Source organism: Furipterus horrens, unplaced genomic scaffold (assembly GCF_987537825.1).
Source record: "Furipterus horrens unplaced genomic scaffold, mFurHor1.1.pri manual_scaffold_4, whole genome shotgun sequence".
NCBI lineage: Eukaryota > Metazoa > Chordata > Mammalia > Chiroptera > Furipteridae > Furipterus > Furipterus horrens.
This window is the reverse complement of record NW_028327174.1, coordinates 7,501,287-7,521,414: the sequence shown is the minus strand read 5'-3', so window position 1 is coordinate 7,521,414 and position 20,128 is coordinate 7,501,287. Positions and strand designations below refer to the sequence as shown.

The following is a 20,128-nucleotide window of genomic DNA, read 5'->3' as shown; positions in this document are numbered from 1 at the left end:
ACTGCATGCCATCGGGCGGGACTCCCTTGCCCTGCAGGGAGAGGTGGCTCCTGCCCATGTGGCCCCTGGCAGGCTCCTTCCAAACGTGCCTGTTGACCTGGAGCTGGTGTCACCAACTGCAGGGCCTTGTAAGGGCCGGGATGTGCAGACCAGGCTGGGTGCAAGCTGAGGGGTGGCTCCATGAGGCTGTTTCGGTGTCAGGAGACTTGGGTGGTGGAGACTGGGGTGAACTGTGGTGTCTGTGCTGCAACTACAGGGGAAATTCTTACATCAACTGTCGCCCGTGGGAATGTGGCCCAGTGTCATCACATCTTTCCATTTTTGAAAAGAAGCTAGAAATCCAGATTGTGTGTGTGTGTAATTTGTAAATGTTAGCAATTAACCTGAACTTAAATCAAGGGTAGGGTGGATTTATCCTGGGCGTCTCTAGTTTACTGCCTCTGGGCCATACAGTGGGCCCTTTGAAGTAGAGGACAGCTGTCCTTGTCATGTTGCACCCTGGGGCCTCAGGTTCTAGAGGACACTGGCTTCCCATGGAATGTTCTTGAACTGGCCCCTCTCCTCTTATCTGTTTGAGGCTGTAGACAGAGTTTGCCCTACAACCCAAAACTTAGGTCATGCGGCCTGTAGGATTATATGAATCCTTCCAGGCAGGAGGGTTGGTTGAAATTGCCAAAATATTTTGACTTATGAAGATGGGAAAATGACAGAATCTGGAACGCAGGGCTCGAGGTTGTCAAAGAACTCGGGCTGCTGTGTGCTGTGTGCCGGGCCCAGGGCCACCCTGGGAGCAGAGGCCTTCCAGGCGAGGCTGAGCAGGCTGAGCAGGCAGAGCTCACGCAGCACAGGCTGGGATCGGAGCGCCGAAGCCTGGGCTCTCTGTCTGGATCCTTCCCCACCTTCTGAGTTTCTTCCTGTGGGCTGTGGGTTTAGTGGGAAGACATAAGGCCAGCTTTTAATCCTGAGCAGGCTACTTGCTAGTGAAATGTCCTTGCTTCTGTATCTTGGTGAGCCTCAGTGTTCACACAGGGATGAGGACCCACTGCAGGGCTTACGAGACAATGAACTGAGTGAAATTCAGCACCTGCCACGGTGCCCGGCCGCGGGGTGCTCAGCAAATGGTTCCCGTGTCCACTTGAAATAGGCAAACAGCTAGAAACATGCTTGAAAAATTCTAACTCCTTGAACAAATAAGCCTTATCCCTCTGAAAACAAAGCAGTGTGTGTAATGACCTGCATTAAATGTGCTTTATTGGTCAATTAATCATAGTGGTTAAACACTTGCCTAAGGCTATAAGTCAAATAAGTAGGTACTAAAACAGGAAGAAAGGAATCATATTCATTCTGGAGCTCAGAAGAGTAAATGTGGGGACACACGGTGGGGTAGAGATGGTGGGAAGAGGGCCCATTGGACACCCTTAGACATTCGCCTGAGATGATGAGACTCAAGCCTTGCTTTTCCCCAAGAAAAAATTCAGTCGTGTGTGTCTGTATCTGTGACTGGGTCTCAAGGGCGCAGCCGACCCAGGATCCCTGGGCACAGTCTCGAGGAGACAGCTCATTCTCTGATGTCCGTTTTCTAGGGTATTGTATATATGCGGGGAACCCTAGGCCAGGGCAGTGCTATATGACCATTTGACATGGCTGAAGGCCAGGGTGGGTGGGCTGACCTGGAAATGACCCTGTGTGGCAAGGGGGTGGGCTGCTCCATCCCCATCTCTGGAGACAGATTAAGCAGGGACAAGGGCCTTCCTAAGTTCTTCACTCCTCTGGTGGTCAATGTCTTCCATCTCCTGTAGTTTCTGCAAAGGGAACCGGGGAAAGCTGGGTATCAGGGGAAGAACTCTAGGAGCCAACAGAGAGGTAGGAGGCTAGAGCTGGACTCCCCAAACCTCAACCACAGCTGACCCTTCATTTCTACTCGAATCTGATAGATACTCCACATCGTGGGAGTCGCGTCCCCCCCCCCCCCCCCCCAACGTGCCTGTTGCTTCTCCTACCTGGGAGATTTCAGCAAGGATGATCCCTCGGTACTGCCTGCCCTGTCCCAGGGCCTCCATGTCAGCCAGGAACTCTTTCCTCTCCTGTATTTCCCTGATCACTGGACAGGGAGAAGGGTCGTTACAGGGCCATGGGGGCGGTCAGGCTCCTGGGAAGGGTGTTGGGGGCAGGGGTCACCTCGTGGGGAGAGGAAGCAGTTCTGTGGTCAGACACTGTTTCTTTCTGGTTGGGCCCTCCCCCGATCCTGCCCCACCATCCCCATAACTCCCCTCGCAGCATAACTGGCCCATCAGTGGCTTACATTCTTCAAACCGGTCCAGCTCAGGGGCTGGGTCCTTCTGTTGCATAGGAGGGGGCTTTCTTTTCTGTTCCTCTGTGTCCTTTCCTGTGGCAAAGATATTTTGGAGTCTTCGCTTCTCCTTCTCCAGATCTCCTGTAAGGCCCAGAAAAGGCCTTGTTAAGGCGTGAAGGGCACCCCCATCCATGGTCAGTGCTCCCAATTGGGCATGCTTGCTCCAAGGTGCCTGGGTAACAGGGAGAGGGCTTCTGCCATCCTGGTATCTTCTACCCAGGGTGCTTCTGAGCCTGTCATGTCAAGATAGGCAGGAAAAGGGGTTGAAAGAACCAAGAAGAGACCTTTGTTGAAAGCCACTGCTTTGGTGCAGAGCAAGGCTAAGAAAACTCAGTGATCGCCATGTAGCAGCCCGTGTGGAGTGTAGGAAGGTCTGGGCCAAGAGTTATGTCAAGGGCCAAGGAGGAAGGGGGATGAGGCTCCCTGCAGTAGGCCAGGGTGCAGAAATCTCTGGATTTGAGGCACTGTCAGCTTAAGAGAGCAGCGGTCAAGAGATCTGACAGTCAGCCATTCATCAGAGATTGGTAGAATCCAGTTAATTGTTAAAGAACATTCTGGGAAAATTCAGATAAAGGACAACCTGACTCATTTCCCCTGCACCCCAAATACTCCGCAGCTGGGCACTGGTAGAAACAGTGGGAGCACTTGATTAGATGTGTGCTCACTTGCCCTGTGGGATGGTCATCTTCCCACATCCCCACCTCCTTCATGGAGGGACACAGACGTGGGGCTCTGGTCAGGCCCTCTAACTTACGGGTGGCTCGAGGCTTGAACTGCTCCCGGCTATAGGCCCCGTTGGCCTGGCACCTGCTGGCAGGCCGGAGCTGGGAGCGGGCCTCCAGGATGGGAGGCAGGTAGGTGGCTGCAGCCGGCTGCTTGGAAGGCAGGACCCTCTGGCTGGATGTGGGGCTGCAGTGCAGGGGCAGAGTGTCTCCTCCTATGAAAGAAAGGTTGGCTGGGGAATCCACTGGCTTTTTTTTTTTTTTTTCTCCCAATTTATATAAGTGGTACCTGCCTGTTATACAAGGCTTCCCTTCCAATACCCCCTCTATCATGAGCAATGGTGACAATTTGGTGGTCTCGGTCCACTCTTTTTGATGCATATATAAAAATATTCAAAGATATATGTGCATATATAAGCTTTGTTTTTCAAACAGCGGACCCTGCTGTGTTATATCCAATAATAGACTTCACTGAACAATTCATCATGAATATCTTTCCAGATCCCTCCATTTACATGTAACTTATTTTTTACAGCTGTATACTGGCCCTTACAATGGCTACATTATATCTATATTCTACTAGTCTCCTAGTTTCAGAAATTCGGGCTGTTTCTTTTTTTTTTTTTACTACTTCAAATAATGCTACAGCAAACATTCTTGTACATCAAGCCTTCGTACTGGTGCTTTTATTTCTATAGATGGATTCCTAGAACCTGCTTGGTCCACCGGTATGGCAGGATGGTTTGGATGGGAATAGATTCCCTCCTACTGCCCACCCCCACTGCCTCGGCGCAGCCCTGGGGCTCCGCTGCCAGGCCAGCCAAGTGTGTCGCCTCCTCTGCGCCGTGGCTGCTGCTCTCAATCGCCCTAAAGCTCAGCTCAGAGCGGGCCCCACTCATTGTTTGGATCTGGTCCCTGTCTACCTGTTCCGCCTTCCCAGCCTTCATCTGTCACCCGCCCAGCAAATGCCTAATGAGCATTTACTCTGTGCCAGGCCCAGGGCACTGGTGGGGGTGGGGGAGTGGTGAGTAAGACAAAGTCTGCCTTGGTGGCGCCTGCATTTGGGGCTGTGGAAGATGAGAAAATACCCGTATGTAGTATGTTAGGTGGTGGAGGGCAGAGTTTGTCACTGCGGGATTCACAAATTGAATCAGGCAGCCAGGGAAGCCCTCACGAAGAGGGTAACGTTTCAGGAAAGACCCCAATAGTGGTGAGGGGGCCAGAGATGCAGATACTTCAGGGAAGAGCATTTGAGGCAGAGGAACGGCTGGAGCAAAGGCCCTGATGTGGGACTGTGTCAGGAGTGTTTGGGGAACAGCCAGGAGGCTCGGGTGCAATGAAAGGAATGACAAGGAAGGTGTAGTGGGAATAGAGGTCAGAGGTCATGAAGGCAAGAGAAGTACAGGGCCTCGTGGGCCTCTGGAGAGATGGGCTCTTACTTTGTGTGAGGTTGGAAGCCCCTGGAGGGTTTTGAGCAGAGGAGTGATGTGAGATCCCCTTAGCTGCTGTTGAAAATACAGTGCTGAGGGCCAAGGGCAGAGGTGGCTGGAGTCAGGATAGGGTTTGAAAATGAAGCAACGGGCTAGCTGGTGGGTCAGATGTGGCGTCTGGGAGATGAGCCATGACTGAGGTGTCTGCCCTGAGGAGCTGGAAGGATGGAGCTACCAGTATTTATCATTGACCTTCCCCTCCTCACGTCCTCCACCTGGAGCCACGGCTTTATGCAACTCTCTTTTCTAGAGAGATGCTGTGCTTCCTGGAACGTCCCTCCCGCTCCCTCCATTCCTTATGTCTGCCTGCCCAGTGTCAAATGCTACCTCTTCCTTTGGCCCGTTCTCAGAAAATAATCATGACCTGAGTAGTTCTGGGAGTTCACATGCAGGAGAGATATCTGTGGCTTGCAATAGAGTTGGAACTAAAGCTCAAAACAACAGTAGGATTTGATTAAGAGGAGGCAAGAGGAGATTCTAGAAGAAAGCAGGCTCCCCACCAATTCTTGGAGGCCCTTTTTTAAAAAATAAAACTTCTAAGGGGAAAAACACAGCCAGGTGTTTTGTGTTGGCCTAACCACTAATGCAATTAGTCCTTCAATAAATATTGAGCACCTAGGTGCTGGGGCTGTCGTGGTGAACCAGGCAGACACACTCCTTGGTCTTCTGGTATTTACTTCTAGTGGAATTTCTAGAATAGTCTCTCTGCAGTCGTGCTACAGGGGACATCAATTTATTAGTATATTGCTGAGTGTGGAGACGGGGCTGTAATTCAGATGTGTTATGGCACTAGGCTCTGGCAGCCTGAGTTCTTGCCCACAATAAGGAAGGACATCTGACCCCTGGCCTGGCCTGATGGAGCCTCTCTCTGCCAGCCAGAGCTGAAAAGGCACTGCCAATATGTGCCTCTCTGGCTCTCCCTTCCCTATGCTTCTGTGGTTGATCAGATGCCCTCCTGATAGGCACATTCTTTCTTCAGAGCAGGCAATAGCTTTGATAGATTCAAGTAAAACTTGGCAGGCTTGCTCTGGCATCTCTCTCTCTTAAAGGGAACTTTACAGGTCTCTGTTCTGAGCCATTAAATGTTGATTCAGTTAAATCTCAGAAAGTAATGTTGCTTTTAAGATCATGGTGCCCATGGACTTCCACTTTTTGGTTTTCCTTAAAAATAAATAATACAACATGTGATCAGAGGTGAGCTGTGTCTAGGCTTCCCGAGTTGGAATTCTGCCAGTTTTCTTGTTTCTGCTAAGCTATGAATGAATAAAACGATAGGACACATATACAGTCCTCTCCTCCGGGAAGCTCATATGGTATGTGTGAAACAGGAAGGCGGAGAGTGCAGACATGACAGTTTTGAGACAACTTTGGCTGGGCAGGAAGTTTTGAGTGCTCTGTGATCTCTTGGGAAGGTTGGCTAGAGCAGGCCTGCGGGAGGCTTGTTGTGCTGGGACCCATGTCAGGGGAAATAACAAAGGCCCCTCAAGGTCGATTCCCCAGGGACCAGATAAAAATACTATACTATACTATTTTGGTCTTTTAAAATGATGTCCTCTGCTCCTTAATATGGAGGAGCATTAAAAACGTGGCTCAGGATCCCTCTGCCCAGGAAGCCTCTGTGGACTGACTCTTACTTTTCATGGTGTCCATGAGGTGGCGCTGTTGGAACTCAGTCAGTTTGGATTCCTTCATCATCACTGCAAGATAAAGCACTTCAATGAGGCCTCCTGGCCTGCAGGCAGAAGCTGTCATCTCAAACCACAGAAATCTAAAATTATGTCACCTCCCACCCCCGTTCTGCACCCGAGTCCCCCCTCTCTTCCTCTCCTGCTTCGTTTTTTTTTTTTCTATTGCACTCATCACCAACTAAGTCCTATGGATTTTACTCATTTATTATTTGTTACCTGCCTACTAAAATATTAGCTCCATGAGAGAAAAACTTCTTGCTGTTTTTTGTTTTCCTCTTCTTTATGCTGTAACCTCAGCACCTAGAACAATGTCTAAAGCACATAGTGGACTTTAAAATTTGTTTTCATTGAGTGAATGAAAGAACAAGCGTTCATTAAGCATGTGTCAGACACTAGAGCTACAAATAGGGAGCCAAAAACGGATCAGTCCTGCCCTGATGGAATTCATGGGCTAGGAGGGTACATGGATAGTCATCCAATGGGACACACCACATATCTGACTACAGGTTATGCTCAGTCCAATGAAGAACAAGGTCATATTTGGTAGTGTGAAGGTAAATGATAGTTGGTTCCACTGTGGTGGAGGGTGGGGAGGAGAGAGGGAATTGAAAGTGTGATCTTAGGGACGCACAGGAGGTATCTACTCTAAAATTCTTAGTTCTTTGACTTTTAGCCACTTGAGAGTTGTAGGACCTGAACTCCCTGAACCCAAGGCTTCTCGTCTGTAAAAAGAAAATAGCAATTCCTAAGCCACAGGTCACGTGGGGGAGACCTGTGGGGAGACCTGCGTTTCAGAGGTTAACTGTCACTACTGCTCTTCTCCTGTCCTTTAACGGCACTGACCTCTGAGCAGCTCGCAGGTCTCAGGGGTGTAAGTGGCCTGCTTGGGGCAGCGCCGGAACCCCGTTCCTTTGGTCACTACCTCCACCCTCTCCTGGGAAGCCATGGGAGGGCCCTGAAGAGAGAAAAAACGCAATGACACATCCCGTCTCCCAGGTCCAATCTCTACTCCCGCACCAGGCCCCCAACACCACCAGAGTCCGGGGCGACGCCGCTCGTCATTATTGCTACAGTGCTCTATCCTTCCACCCCGAACAGATACGAACGGAGACCTCATCTTGCCCCGATGCCTGTGGCAGGGAAAGCCCTAGAAAAGGAACCTTAATATAGCCATGGTCACGATAGTGCCTGCTGGGTGTTACGCCCAAACTGAAAGCTCACCCTAAAGTAAGACCCCGGCTGGCTGGGCCCCCGCACAGAGAGCGGCGGCGGGTCTCGGCAGACTGTAACTAAGATTCTGCCGCAGCATCTCGCTGGGGCTCGCAGCTGGACGCTCTGGCTGCCATAGTAACGAGCGCCTGCCTCTCGGAGCATGCGCACACTTACCCCGCTGGCCGGCCTCCTGGAAGTGATTGCCTGTGGGTCACGGCGCAGGCGCAGAGCACGCGAGGCGCTACGCGAGGCGGAGGTGTTCGCGGGGCTCCGCGAGGGCTTGGGGCGCGGAGCGCGGTCCCTGCGACGCGGGCATCATGTCAGACAACGAGGACAAGTGAGTGAGGGCGAAGTGGCCTTTGCGGATCCTCGGAAGAGGCGGGTGAAGCGGGAGCCTGGGTCGAGGAGCAGTATCTGAGGGGACTGGGGCTGCTTAAGGGGCGCTCAGAGCTGGAGCGGGGAACGGTCGGGGCCAAAAGCTTAGCCAGAGGGTGGCCGCAGAAGGGCTGAGGCTCGAGGGTACAGAAAGGATCAGTGAAAAGAGTGTCTGCCAGCAAACGGCCACTGAGCCGGGCTCTGGGTCTTGCTTTGGGAGTATTTCGGTGTGTTAGGCAGAGTCCCACGTGCTCCTTTTCCAAAAAGAGGGACCGGCCCATAAGCAGGTTAATACCACATCGTGCGAGGTTAGGCAGCCGAAGCGTGTAGTGCGGCAGGTCCTCGAATAGCGTCATTTTGTCCCAGCGTTGTTGAGGTGTTGTAGGAACCTAACTCCGGTTCATATCAATTAGCCTGTGCTGAAATTGGTTTCATCACGCGTTGTTTTGCTCAAAGCCGCAGAGCCTATCTACGATGTTAAACGAGGACTTGCTGTATATAGGAATACTGCGGAAGAGGGTCTCGTGAGACTTGGAGGTGAGAAAGGGCTGGAAGGGTTGCAGCAATCTGGGCGAGAGAAGGTAGTGGCCTGTACCAGGGTGATAGTCGCAGAGGTGGTGGGAAGTGGTTTTGAATTCTGGATTTATTTTGAAGCTAGGGCCAAACTGATTTTCTGATGCATGGGGTCCAAGGAGAGGGCTGTTCTGCGGATAAAAATGGGGGCGTGGTCAGCATAAGCATGCCAGTTAAAACTAAGAAACAGAGGAGAAGAGGAATGGCCGAGAGGAGAGCATTGCTGCCCGAGCGCTCGGCAAAGGAGGCTGAGAAGGAGCAGCTGGCGAGGCGGGGAAAGTTGGAGAGAGTGAGGTGCCCTTACAGTCAAGTGAGCAGTGTCCCGAGGGAGAGGCAGTGGTCTCGTTTGCCCACTGATGGGCCAAGCTAAATGGGAACAAGAACAGTCCGTTGGATTTATTTATTTTGCAATTAAATGTATTGGGGTGACTTTGGTTAATAGGATCATACAAGTTTCAGATGTGCATTTCTATGACTCAAGATCTATCTATATGCCTCACTGTGTGCCCACCACCCAAAGTCACACCATCTTCTGTCCCCATGGATTAGGTCCCCTCCACCCATCCCCACCCCCATGGAAAACATTAACAAACTCAAAAGAGGAGTGATTTGGATGAAGCAAACTTACGACAGCAGGGGAAGAGAGGAATGGGAACCTGTGATGTTGGACAACTCTTCTGTGAATTGCTCCCAAGGGGAGCATGGAAAAAGGGGGCTCTGTAGGGAGAGGGTGAAGGACTTTTGTTTTTTAAGATCGGGAAGTAATACATGTTTATATGCTGATGGGGATGGTCCAGTAGAGAGAAAAAGGGAACAAGGATGTTGAATCGTCGTCGTCGTCGGCAGCCGTCCGTCTCGAGAGACGATGGTGTAGCTTCTTAAGAGTCTATCTGCACCGCCGAGAATGGCTGTGCAGTCCGACTCGGGAGTGACACGGTATCTGTCTCCTCCCGTGTTGAATCGACATCTTGTGATGACGCTGGAGTGTCCTCTCCAGTGAAGCTGAAGCTACAGAGCCTGGGCAGGGTCATATGGAGGGTCTGCTGTTGCCCATGCAGCAGACCCCCCCTCTCTTCGCAGCTGAAGGATCCAAGGGAAAGACGGAGTCAATACAGCTTGGGTTCAGGTGCGCCGCAGGAGTTGCCGGTGTTGACTACAACGTCAAACCGCCTTAGGGACTCCGGCTCCGGATTTTCTGTCGGGGTTTACTCCCTTAGCCTTTCTCCTGAAGAGGTATGCCGCAAGGCAGCAGAGGTTTTTTGGAGTCAGAGTTTTCCTTCTCTGATGTGCCCTGACTGGAAGATCGAACCAGCGACACTTAGCTCGCAGGCCGACGCTCAATCCACTGAGCCAAACCAGCCAGGGCCAAAGGATGTTGAATGAGTCCTAGCAAATTGGGGAGGTGGGGAGGTGAGCAGTCGAGGGTAAGTTTGAAGGAGTAAACTGAAGCACAAGTTTGATTCATTAAGTAGATATTTATTGAGCACCTGCTAGATATCAGGTGAGACACTCCCTTGCCCTCTTTGATTCCAGTAAGGGGTGCTCTAACTACTTGGCCTCTTCTTGCGCAGTTTTGATGGCGACGACTTTGATGACGTGGAGGAGGACGAAGGACTAGATGACTTGGAGAATGCTGAGGAGGTCAGTATTCGGCCCTGGGCTCCCCCCTCTGCAGCCCAGGCTGCCAGGTAATCTGGCCAGGGTTACTTCCCTGAGTGCATCTGCCTCATCTTTGTGGTCGGAGCCTCTGCCACCGGCACCCCCAGTTAGAGTGAGCAGAGTTCAGTCGTGGGTAGTGGAGGAGCTCTACAGGGTGGGCTGGGAGGCCTCTGTCCACTTGCATCACAGCCCATGGCTTCTGGGACGGTTAGTTCACTGATGGGCGAAATGTCACCTTCATTCAGCAAATGTGTTGAATGTTTACTACATGCCAGGGGCTCTGCAGGGTGGGGCTGCATAGGAGCAAGGGGGAGAGGGACCTGGGATAAAGCTGGAGAGGTAAGGGCCCAGATCAGGCAGATTTCATAGCCTGAAGGTAGTGGGAAGCCACTGTCGAGTTTTGAGCTCAGAGTGGCATGATCCAGTCTGTATTCTATTTTATTTTAATTTTTTAAAAAGATTTATATTTTCATTTATTTTTAGAGAGGGCAAAGGGAGGGAGAAAGAGAGGGAGAGAAACATCACTGTGTGGCTGCCTCTCACGCACCCCCAGTTGGGGACCTGGCCTGCACCCCAGGCATGTGCCCTGACTGGGAATCGAACCAGCGACACTTTGATTTGCTGGCCAGTGGTCAATCCACTGAGCCAAACAAGCCAGAGCCCAGTTTGCATTTTAGAAAGAGCATTCTGGTCTCAGAGTAAAGAACGAATTGGGGAGCAACAAGAGGAAAAGAGAGAGACCAGTTAGGAAACTCGCAGACCCCCGGGAGAGGGACCTGTAGCTTGGACTTGGGCACTGCCAGCGTCAGTGATGGGGAACAGCTGAAAGAAATACTTTGGTGGGTTGGATCTGGGGAGGAGAAGGTGGGAGATGACAAGTATGACCCCTAGGTGTCTGGCTTGAGTAGGCGGTTGGGTTACTAGCTCCATGAATAAAATAGGGCTTTCAGTCTGTGTGACCGATGGAGGAAGAAGGGCTTTATGTCTCCTGCAGAGAGTGACCCCTTGGTTTTTTTAGGCTAGGAAGCGGAAGCCCCCCTTTTTGAATTTTCTCTCTGCACGGCACTCTCAGGTACCCATTCACTGGGTCAGAAACCTCTCCTCCGTCCTTCCATCCCCTTCCGTTCCTGTCCTGTTGCTTTTGCTTCCCACATGTGGTTCAGCCCTGGTCCCTTTCTGCACACCTAGTGCTCAGCCTGGTGTAGATCCTTATTGCTTTTCACCAACATGCCTGCAGAAATTGCATTCCCGGTTTTCCTGCCTTCAGTCTGCTCTCATTGCCTTTCTGCTGCCAGAGTCGTCTTTCTTACCTGCCACATGGTTGGTTGCCTGCTTATCTGTCTTCCTAAAAATGGTCTTTGCTTCTGCCCTGGTCCCTACAGAATATTCTCAACAGAGTATCCAGAGTGGTCATTTTAAATGTTAAGTAAAATGGTGCTTCTCTTCTGCTCAGAATCTTCATCCAGTGGTTTCCCAGCTCATTCAGAGAACATGCCGTGAAGGTGTATGAAGTTCTCCATGATCTGGCCACTTGCTCCCTCTGTGGCCTTGTCTCTTTTTGCTGTCCCTGTCATGCCAGCCAGATTCCTGCTTCGGGTTTGTGTTCATGCTGTTCCTTCTCTCAGGAACACTCTTCCCTAAGATGCCCCATGACCTGCTGCTCGCCTCCGTCAGGTCTTTGTCCAGGTCATCCAACGAGGCCTTCTGTGACCGTCCTGTTTAAGATTGCAGTGCTCTCCCCTCCTCCCACCACTGCCCTAGCACTTCCTGTCTTTTTCTCTCTTATTGTGTGACACATTTTATTTATTTATTTTTAGAGTTACTTTATTTATTTTTAGAGAGGGGAACAGAGGGAGAAGGAGAGGGAGAGAGACATCCATCAGTTGCCTCTTACACACCCCCACCCGGGAACCTGGCCTGCAACCCAGGCCTGTGCCCTGACTGGGAATCAAACCGGTGACCTTCAGGTTCACAGGCTGGTGCTCAGTCCACTGAGCCACACCAGCCAGGGCTTTCCTTATTAAATTCATCATTTCTCTCTTCTCATTATAAGCTCTATAAGGGAAGGATTTTTATATCTTAGTGCTCTGTCTCAAGCAGTTAGAACACTACCTGGTATGTAGTAAGCGCTTAATACATATTTTTTGACTTAATTTTTTTTTTTTTTTTTTTTTAATTTTGAGAGTATAGTTATTAAAGCTGGGACAGTAAAACAAAGGGCTTAGGGTAAAAGAAGTATCAGGGAGAGCCTAGGCGGTGCTCTGCTTTGGCTCCCTAGGAATGTAGGAAAGAGGCAAGCTAGGGTGGGGCTGCTTTTAGTGCACCGAAAAGTCAGAGAGAAGGGGACCTTGGAGATAGGTTCGGGGCACGAGCTACTAATGCCCACTGCTGCCCTGGTTGCAAGTCTCATGGGGACATTTAGAATTTAGGAGAGAAAAGTGAAGATGCACACCTGAGAGGGAAGGAAGGCGTGGGCATGCTCCAGAGAGAGCTCGCCAACTTAATTCTTCATTATAGAATTTGTTCTCCTGCCGATGACCCTGTGCGTACCTTTACTCTAATCAGGCTTCACAATTAGTTCTCTAAACCTAGTACATTCCCTCCTCCGTTCTTGGGACATGCAATTCAACCTGTGTGGAATGCCCTTCCCTTCCTTGTTGGCTTGGGAACTCCTGCTGATTCTTCTAGACCAGCTCAAGTCTCACCTCTGGACTGTCTTCCTAACCCCCTGCCTGAGTTTGGTGTCCCCCATCTTATTCTTAACTGTGTTGCACACTTGCGTATCTTCAAAGCACCTGCTACTCTATTTCTTCTTGTCTCCTCCCCAGAGCATGAATTCTTTGAGAGCAGAAATTCTTAGCTGTTATGCTGACATGTGACAGATGCTTAGTAAGTAATTGTTAAATATATGAATACAGTGTTCCCTCACTTATCGTGTGTATTACATTCTAGACCCCCCCCCACGATAGGTGAAAATCCGCAAAGTAGGAACCTTACATTTATTTTAGTATTTATTTATATATATTTTAAGGCTTTAGAAACCCTTCCCACACACTTATAAACCATTCCCAGTCCCTTATTAACCTTATAGCGAAAAATCTGTGATAAATAATTAAATATAATAATTTAAAAAATCCCGCGATACAGTGAGGCCTTGATAAGGGAACTGCGATATAGAGAGGGACTGCTGTATTATGTGAAAAAAATATTTGGTATGTTTCTGTCTTCACTCTGACTTTTTAGCCACTGGACCTTTTGACTCAGTTATCCTACCAGAAGATGGGATGCTTGTTCCTCACTTCCTGCTTAGGGTGATTTGTTTTCTGTGCTCAAGGACTTCTTTATATAGGGCCAGCGTTCCGGGACCACTCCATCGCTGGACCCTCTGCTTCTGGATGAGGCAGCTGGCTGCTTCAGAGTCCTGATCACGATTCTTTTCTTCTACTAGGTCTGAGACTTTGACCATGTTAGCTAACTTTAAGCCTCTAAAGTAGCACTGTAATCTCTACCTCCCAAGGTTAATGTGAAGGTTAAATAAGGTGTCAGTAAGGCAGTTGCAAGGTCACTGACACATAATAAGTAGTAGCGGTCATGGTGGTTATAATCATTGTCATCCTTCCCCTCCCTGTCAGTGATGCACCCTGAGGTTTTCCCTTTCTGCCCTGGTGCTCAGGAAGGCCAGGAGAACGTTGAGATCCTCCCCTCTGGAGAGCGACCACAGGCCAACCAGAAGCGAATCACCACGCCCTACATGACCAAGTACGAGCGGGCCCGCGTGCTGGGCACCCGCGCGCTCCAGATCGCGTGAGTTTGTGCCCTTCGCTGTCCTTTCCCTCTGCCAGGTCACAGGGAGCCTCCGAGCTATTGGTGTGGCCCAGCGTGGCAGCTAAAAACAGACTCTCCCTGCTTTCACATGCTAAATAAGGGGAGAGGGGTCCTGTCTGTGTGTGCCAGGCACTGGGCTAGACCTTTGCCCTCTGGGAGTCTGTGATCCACTAGGAGTAATAAGACATGAACATCTAAAAAATCAAATAACAGTACGGTAGAAGAATAACAATAAAAATACAGAACTTGATGATTACCTCTCTTGTTAGTGAAAAAAAAATACAACTGTGTATTTAGAGAGCCCTGGGCCATTGTGGGTCAGAGGCCCTGGGCTGCTGTGTCGGCACCTGCTGGGCTTGTGGTGGCTCCTGATTTGAGGCCTACTGTGGCCGTCCAGAACAGTGGGAGGCCCTCCACACAGAGGCCACGCTAGAGCCGTGAAAACACAGGATAGTGGGGTGGTTCTGGGGATCTGAAATTAGCAACCTTCCCTTTCTTGTCTGAGTTTGGAACCAGATGAAGAAGAACAAGATTCAGGAGACAGCCGATGGGTAGGCAGAGATCCCGCTCTCCGATGAGGGCGCGTTCAGGCCGTGCAGGCATCCAGAGGCGCTGTCTGCAGGCCAAGGTTGTGGGCCTGTGAAGGCGCCCTCTCTGCAGGCAGGTGGCTTTGAGGAACCAGGGACTCTCCGAACAGCTAGGCCACGAGTGCTTGCTTTTCTCCCCAAGGTCCCACGCCAGGCGACTTACTCACCTGGGGAGGAGGGAGGAGGAAGACAGAGGGCAGGTATGGTGCCGTTGCAGTCACAGAAGGCCTCCTGGGGAAGCACGAGGCCGGGGAGAGGAGCCCTACCCAGGGCCCTTACAGGCTGGTGTGGGAAGTGGTGGCTTCAAGCAGGCCATGGTGGAAAATGGAGCAGTTGGGTGTGCTGGCGGAGGAGTGATGCTAAGTCTGTGCGTTCCCCTCCCTCGTGCTCAGTCAGCGTTGGACTTGATCCCCCCCTGCCCTGTGGAGTGGAGGTGACCCCCGTGTCCACCTCGGGAATAGGTTTCACAGTTGGGCAGCACTGTTCCTCATTCCTCCTGCAGCAGCAGACCTCTGGCCAGCCTGGTGGCCCTCCAGCTGGTCTGGGAGAAATGAGAGCCGCACTCCCTGTGACAGTGGTGGTGTCCCCGGGGTCTGGATCCTCGAGGCCTGCACCATCAATCATGGCAGCTACTCACTACGTGTGGTCACTGAAGTTTAAACTAAGTAAAATTAAAAATTCGGTTGTTTGGTCTCATTAGCCAGATTTCAGGCACTCAGCACTCGCCTGTGGCTGTGGCCGTGGCAAGTGAAAGTGTCAGCGTTGCATAAGGTGCTGTGCCTGTCCCTGCTGGGGATGTGAAGGCGACTAGACAGTCCCCTGTCCTCCAGGTGTTTAGAGATGGACCCCTTCACAAATACTCAGAACCCAAGGCAGGCACGGGTGGGGATTTTTGAAACGTGCAAAATGGGGGAGAAGGGAGTAGTTGCAGGGCGGACTGGAAAAGCCTCGTGAGGATGTTGGAGTGCGAGTGGGTCAGGGGAAGCGAGGCGGTTTTAAGGGCATCCTGGGGACCAGAAACAGCAGGAGGAAAGGTCCAAGTGGAGGCGGGCCGGTGTGGCTTGTGGTGGGGAATGGCAGGTGGCTTGGGGCACGAGACTGGAAAAGATGTCACCGGTGCCTTGAGTGACAAGTTCAGAAGATCGGTGTACCTTTGGTGGGCAGTGTGCAACACGCAGGAAGAGTGGAGGCAGACGTTCGGAACCTCGCCGAGTCCCAGCGCCCTGCTTTTCGTTGGGAACAGGGCAAGGTCCCTTAGTTGGGTCTACGGCGGTCCTTCCGATGAGGGAGTAGGACGCTGCCTGGTGGTTCCTTGCCCGCTGTGAGCAGTGGGCAGCGGGGCTGTAGCTCATCCCTAGCACGAGGCGTGCAACCGTGCACTTCGGTGCCAAATAAACGTTTCTTGGGTGGTTTTTGGATGGAGTCTTACTCCTTTCATGAGCACCACCTAGTGGCTGATGGGTACCACAGTCACTGCCGTGTTTCTGGACGCAAATCACCTACGGGCACATTCTCACACTGAGCCCACTGCATACACACAGCAGGGCTGGATGAATGAAGGCTCTTGATTATTCATAGCCTGAGAGAAAGAAGGCATGTGCAGACCAGGAACGGCATTTTGCCACGTTCTTTAAACCTTTTAATACTTACTGAGAGGATATAGGGAAGTTTAAATGCTTGCTCTCTGCCCTGGAGAAATTTTTAGGCTTTTGGGAATAATATGAGGTCTACTGGAAAAAGTCCAGCCATTGTTAATATAACGAGAACAGTTTGCATGACATTGATGTCACCTGGCAGCCAAGGAGAGTGGACTGGAATGCACATGTGTGAACAATGACAGTTCCACTGTATTAGTCGGTGGGGGCGGTAGACACTGCTGAGTGAGCCTGTGTACTGTGTGGCCGTCACATTCAGAATGGCTAAGCAAGTAGAGCAGTGAACATCCCTCCACAGAAACTATTTGGATGACTCAGAAGGCTGCAGCTGTGGGCACCTGGTGACTGGCAGCTTCATCGTGACAACATGCCTGCTCATGCATCACACTTCGTGCACAGCTTTTCTTTTTCTTAAGATTTATTTATTTATTCGTTTTTAGAGAGATGGGAGAAGGGAGGGAGAAAGAGAGGGAAAGAAACATCAACGTGTGAGAGATGCATTGATCGGTTGCCTCTTGTCTACACCCGGGGACCAGGCCTGAAACCCAGGCATGTGCCCTGCCTGGGAATGGGACCAGCGACCTTTAGGTTCACAGGTCAGTGCTCAATCTACTAAGTCACACCAGCCAGAGCTGGAGATTTTTGGGAAAACATCAAATCACCCAGGTGACTCAGCCCCCCTATAGCCCAGACTTGGTACCCTGGGACATCTGGCTTTTTCCCAACCTAAAATCACCTTTGAAAGGGAAGAGATTTCAGACCATTGATGAGATTCAGGAAAATACAATAGGGCAGCTGATGACGATTGGGAGAACTGTGTGAGGTCCCAACGTTCCTGCTTTGAAGGGGACTGAGGCATCATTGTCCTGTGTACAATGTTTCTTGTATTTTCTTCAATAATTGTCTCTTTTTCATATTATATAGACAGACCTCATAAATCGTAATATTTAGTCATAAAATTAGTAAATTATTTGGTGTAAACTGGTAGCTCTCAGACTGGCTAATTACCAGGGAGTTTTGTAGATTCAGGTTCTCAGGCTCCTTCACTAGTCTATTCAGTGGATCTGGAAGAAGAACCTGGGATCTTGGAATGTTAGCGTGTATTCCTAGTAATTCTGATGATCAGTTTGGGATCCATTAGTGCAGAGCTGAGCTGGAGTCATCAAGGGTGACTTCCTAGAGGAGGGGGACCTAGAACTGGCACCCCACCTGTTTGTGTTCAGAGCCTCTGCTGTGGGTCAAGCATTGTGCTAGGGCATGTCCTGGGCACCAGGTGCTCAGCATGGTCTAATATGGAAAACTTCGAACAAGGAGTTAGAGTACAGTGTGACCGGGGCCAGGAGAAGCGTATGTAAGTGCTCAGTCCAGGCACTGAGGATCCAGCAAATGGTCCCCAGAGTGGAGACATCTGAGTCTCCCCAGGCCTGTGGGGAGAGGAGGGGCTTGTAAGAGGACACAAAAGGGAACAACAGAGTCTCTCCAGGAAACCTTAGGAGTTTGGTGTGGTGGGAACATGGGGTGGATATAGGCAAGTAGTGTGAGGAGGTGCTGGAAGGTGAACGGGGCCAGACGGTTCTGCCCACTGGCTCTGGGGCTTCGTGGAAGCGTGGCGAGCAGGCAAGCACCTGACGCAGCCCCTGTGCGCGGACTGGAAGAGCAGGCCTTGGGCTCAGGGGAGGGGGTTGCCTGGTTGGAGAAGGAAGACGGGGGCTGGGCCTGCAGTGGGTGGGTTAGAGCCGTGGCAAGGGGGGGCTTTTGTACATTGGCACTGCTTTGTGCTGGAATACTCTGTCATCACCGCCACCGGGTTCAGGAGTCTGCCATGGCCCTGGGAAGATCCCTGGGCGGGGAGCTGACCCGAGGAATGTCATGTGGCCTTGTGAGCAAAGCTTAGTCTCATGCCCTTCACAATACCTCTGTGAAGTGTGTGAACCTTCAGCTTATAAATAGGACGTATTACAGCAAGTGGGTAGGAGCATGCAGGATTCAGATCTTGGCTCTGCCTCTTACTGGCTGTGTGACCCTGGGCAAGTTACTGACCTCTCTGTGCCTCAGTTTCCTCATAAGTAAAACAGAAGTAACAGAAGCACTCACCTCAAATGAAATAATCTATGTAAAGAACTAAGAGGAGCGCATGGTACTTAGTGGGTCTGCTTGTTAGCTAGTAGCGCTCTAGCATCACCGTGGGCGAGGCAGGGCTTGTCTTCATTTTCCAATGAGGTTGCTGAGATTTGGGGAGAAAGTCGTGTCTTTGGAGGCACGATGTAAGCCTGGTCCGCTGGCTCCCCTCGAGCCCTCAGTGTCAGTGCCCCTGAGCCACACCTGTGCCGAGAAGGTGACCTTTCTGGGTGAGGGCGGGTGCCCATCCAGTCTGTGAAGTGAGCCCCACCCCACCCCGACTTCCTGCCGGTCCTTTCTCCCTGAGTTTGCAGTCCCCCCAACACCTGTCCCTGTCCCTACAGGATGTGTGCCCCTGTGATGGTGGAGCTGGAGGGGGAGACAGATCCCTTGCTCATCGCCATGAAGGAGCTCAAGTAAGTCACTCGGGTCATAGTTTGCTGCTCCAGAGCCCCGGGAGACATCTTCTGGGTCCTCTGTTGCCCACCCCAGCCCGCCTTCCCTGGCCTGGGAAGTGCGGTGCTTGTTCCTGCGGGTCCTTAGCTTGTTCGGAAGTCGGCCCACCTGGGAGGAGGAAGGCGGGAGTGAAGGGGCAGGCAAAGGGGAGGGCACCGGTGAGACAAGGGCCTCTGCTGGTTGTCACATTCCCTCTTCCTGCGGCAGCTGGCCCTGCCAGCATCCGCCCACTCTTCCTCCTCCTCCCTCCTGCCAGGGGATGGCGGAGCCCTTTCAGCCCCGCTGTCCCCCTCAGGGGTGCAGGAACTTCCTTTTTATTGTAATTCCTTTCCTATGAAGTACACTCAGCCCCAGCAGGATGCTCCTAAGACTTCTCTTTCCTTGCATTCTGCACATAACCTGTCCCTCTTGCTGTAGAGCCCGTGTCGCCAGCCCTCATTTACTTGTGACTTCTCCCCCGCCACAGGGCCCGAAAGATTCCCATCATCATTCGGCGCTACCTGCCAGACGGGAGCTATGAAGACTGGGGGGTAGACGAGCTCATCATCACCGACTGAGCGGCCGTCATCTCCCCAACCGTGCCTCATCCCCAGCTTCTCACATTCTTTATACGTGTAAATAATAAACTATTCAACCTTTCCACCCCTTCTGCCTCCAGCTCTCTGCTATTCCCACCCATTTATGCCCTGCCGTCTGGAGGCTGCACCCATCCCAGTGGCCCTGTGACTGTCAGCTCTTTAAGAAGCACCAGGGGCCCTTACCCCCTGTGGATACCCCAATCCCTCCCTCCATCTCCCTGTTCACCAGAGCAAAGGCTGCTGCAGGGAGACACCTCAGCTGCCTTCCCAGCAGACAGACAGGCCTTTGTGCCCAGGGAGCTGGTTTCCATGGAAACCCCCAATTTCCTTTCCAGTGGGGACTGACTGCAGGGGCTTCTCCCTTCTCAGGAGTATCACAGAGCAGGTCTCATCAAGCCACCCATTGTTTCCTAAGGACCTGCCTCGAGCCTCTTATCATGGGCACGGATCCCCTTTCAGGAGCAGTGCCCCAGCAGGAAGCTGGGGACGCAGTGGTCTCCGCCCTCCCTGGGCAGAGCCCTGCTGGGCAAGTCAGCTGGAGCAAGAACCCAGCGCACCTGCCCGCCCCTTCCCCACGGGCCCCCGCTCAGGCTGCTGCCCACACAGTGTTCTCCAGGGCCTGCCTCTCTGGTCTGCCACACCCATATCCCCTCCGTCCCAGCCTCTGGAATATGTGGGGTCCGTGACCCTCTGAGGCCTTGACTGGCATGGGTGCCGGGATGACAGTGGGCAGGGAAGCAGGGCTCCTGGGTTCAGGCATGGCATTAAATCAGGACTGGGAACAGGTCCCAGTGGGTCCCGTTCTCTTCACCCTGCTAACCCAACCTCAGTAAGACC

At 51.8% G+C, this 20,128-nt stretch overlaps 2 protein-coding genes across 4 annotated transcripts; one reads left to right on the top strand and one right to left on the bottom strand.

Annotated features, from left to right (window-relative positions):
• Positions 1-1,238: 1,238 nt before the first annotated feature.
• On the bottom strand, positions 1,239-7,572 carry CUNH22orf23 (chromosome unknown C22orf23 homolog). Of its 2 annotated transcripts, XM_090272453.1 has the most exons (7): positions 7,475-7,572; positions 7,097-7,208; positions 6,200-6,262; positions 3,108-3,290; positions 2,303-2,434; positions 2,001-2,101; positions 1,239-1,802 (listed from the first exon to the last, which is right to left on the bottom strand). In XM_090272453.1, exons 2-7 carry the CDS (start codon positions 7,197-7,199, stop codon positions 1,731-1,733), a joined length of 654 nt encoding a protein of 217 aa, XP_090128579.1. In that variant the 5' UTR covers positions 7,200-7,208; positions 7,475-7,572; the 3' UTR covers positions 1,239-1,730. The 2 variants fall into 2 exon arrangements, with proteins under 2 accessions (XP_090128579.1, XP_090128580.1); XM_090272454.1 differs by lacking the exon at positions 7,097-7,208.
• A 92-nt stretch (positions 7,573-7,664) lies between these two features.
• On the top strand, positions 7,665-19,355 carry POLR2F (RNA polymerase II, I and III subunit F). Of its 2 annotated transcripts, XM_090272456.1 has the most exons (6): positions 7,665-7,802; positions 8,297-8,377; positions 9,985-10,054; positions 13,705-13,876; positions 18,602-18,673; positions 19,180-19,355. In XM_090272456.1, exons 4-6 carry the CDS (start codon positions 13,707-13,709, stop codon positions 19,268-19,270), a joined length of 333 nt encoding a protein of 110 aa, XP_090128582.1. In that variant the 5' UTR covers positions 7,665-7,802; positions 8,297-8,377; positions 9,985-10,054; positions 13,705-13,706; the 3' UTR covers positions 19,271-19,355. The 2 variants fall into 2 exon arrangements, with proteins under 2 accessions (XP_090128582.1, XP_090128581.1); XM_090272455.1 differs by lacking the exon at positions 8,297-8,377 and having other exon boundaries at positions 7,667-7,802; positions 13,746-13,876.
• Positions 19,356-20,128: the final 773 nt, after the last annotated feature.

Coding starts and splice junctions, on each gene's coding strand:
- CUNH22orf23 (XM_090272453.1), bottom strand. CDS start 7,199: ATGGCTTCCCAGGAGAGGGTGGAGGTAGTGACCAAAGGAACGGGGTTC. Junction 6,263..7,096: donor GACCTGCGAGCTGCTCAGAG/GTCAGTGCCGTT, acceptor TTTATCTTGCAG/TGATGATGAAGGAATCCAAA. Junction 1,803..2,000: donor TCCTTGCTGAAATCTCCCAG/GTAGGAGAAGCA, acceptor TTCCCTTTGCAG/AAACTACAGGAGATGGAAGA.
- POLR2F (XM_090272455.1), top strand. CDS start 7,783: ATGTCAGACAACGAGGACAA. Junction 13,877..18,601: donor ACCCGCGCGCTCCAGATCGC/GTGAGTTTGTGC, acceptor CTGTCCCTACAG/GATGTGTGCCCCTGTGATGG. Junction 18,674..19,179: donor ATCGCCATGAAGGAGCTCAA/GTAAGTCACTCG, acceptor CCCCCGCCACAG/GGCCCGAAAGATTCCCATCA.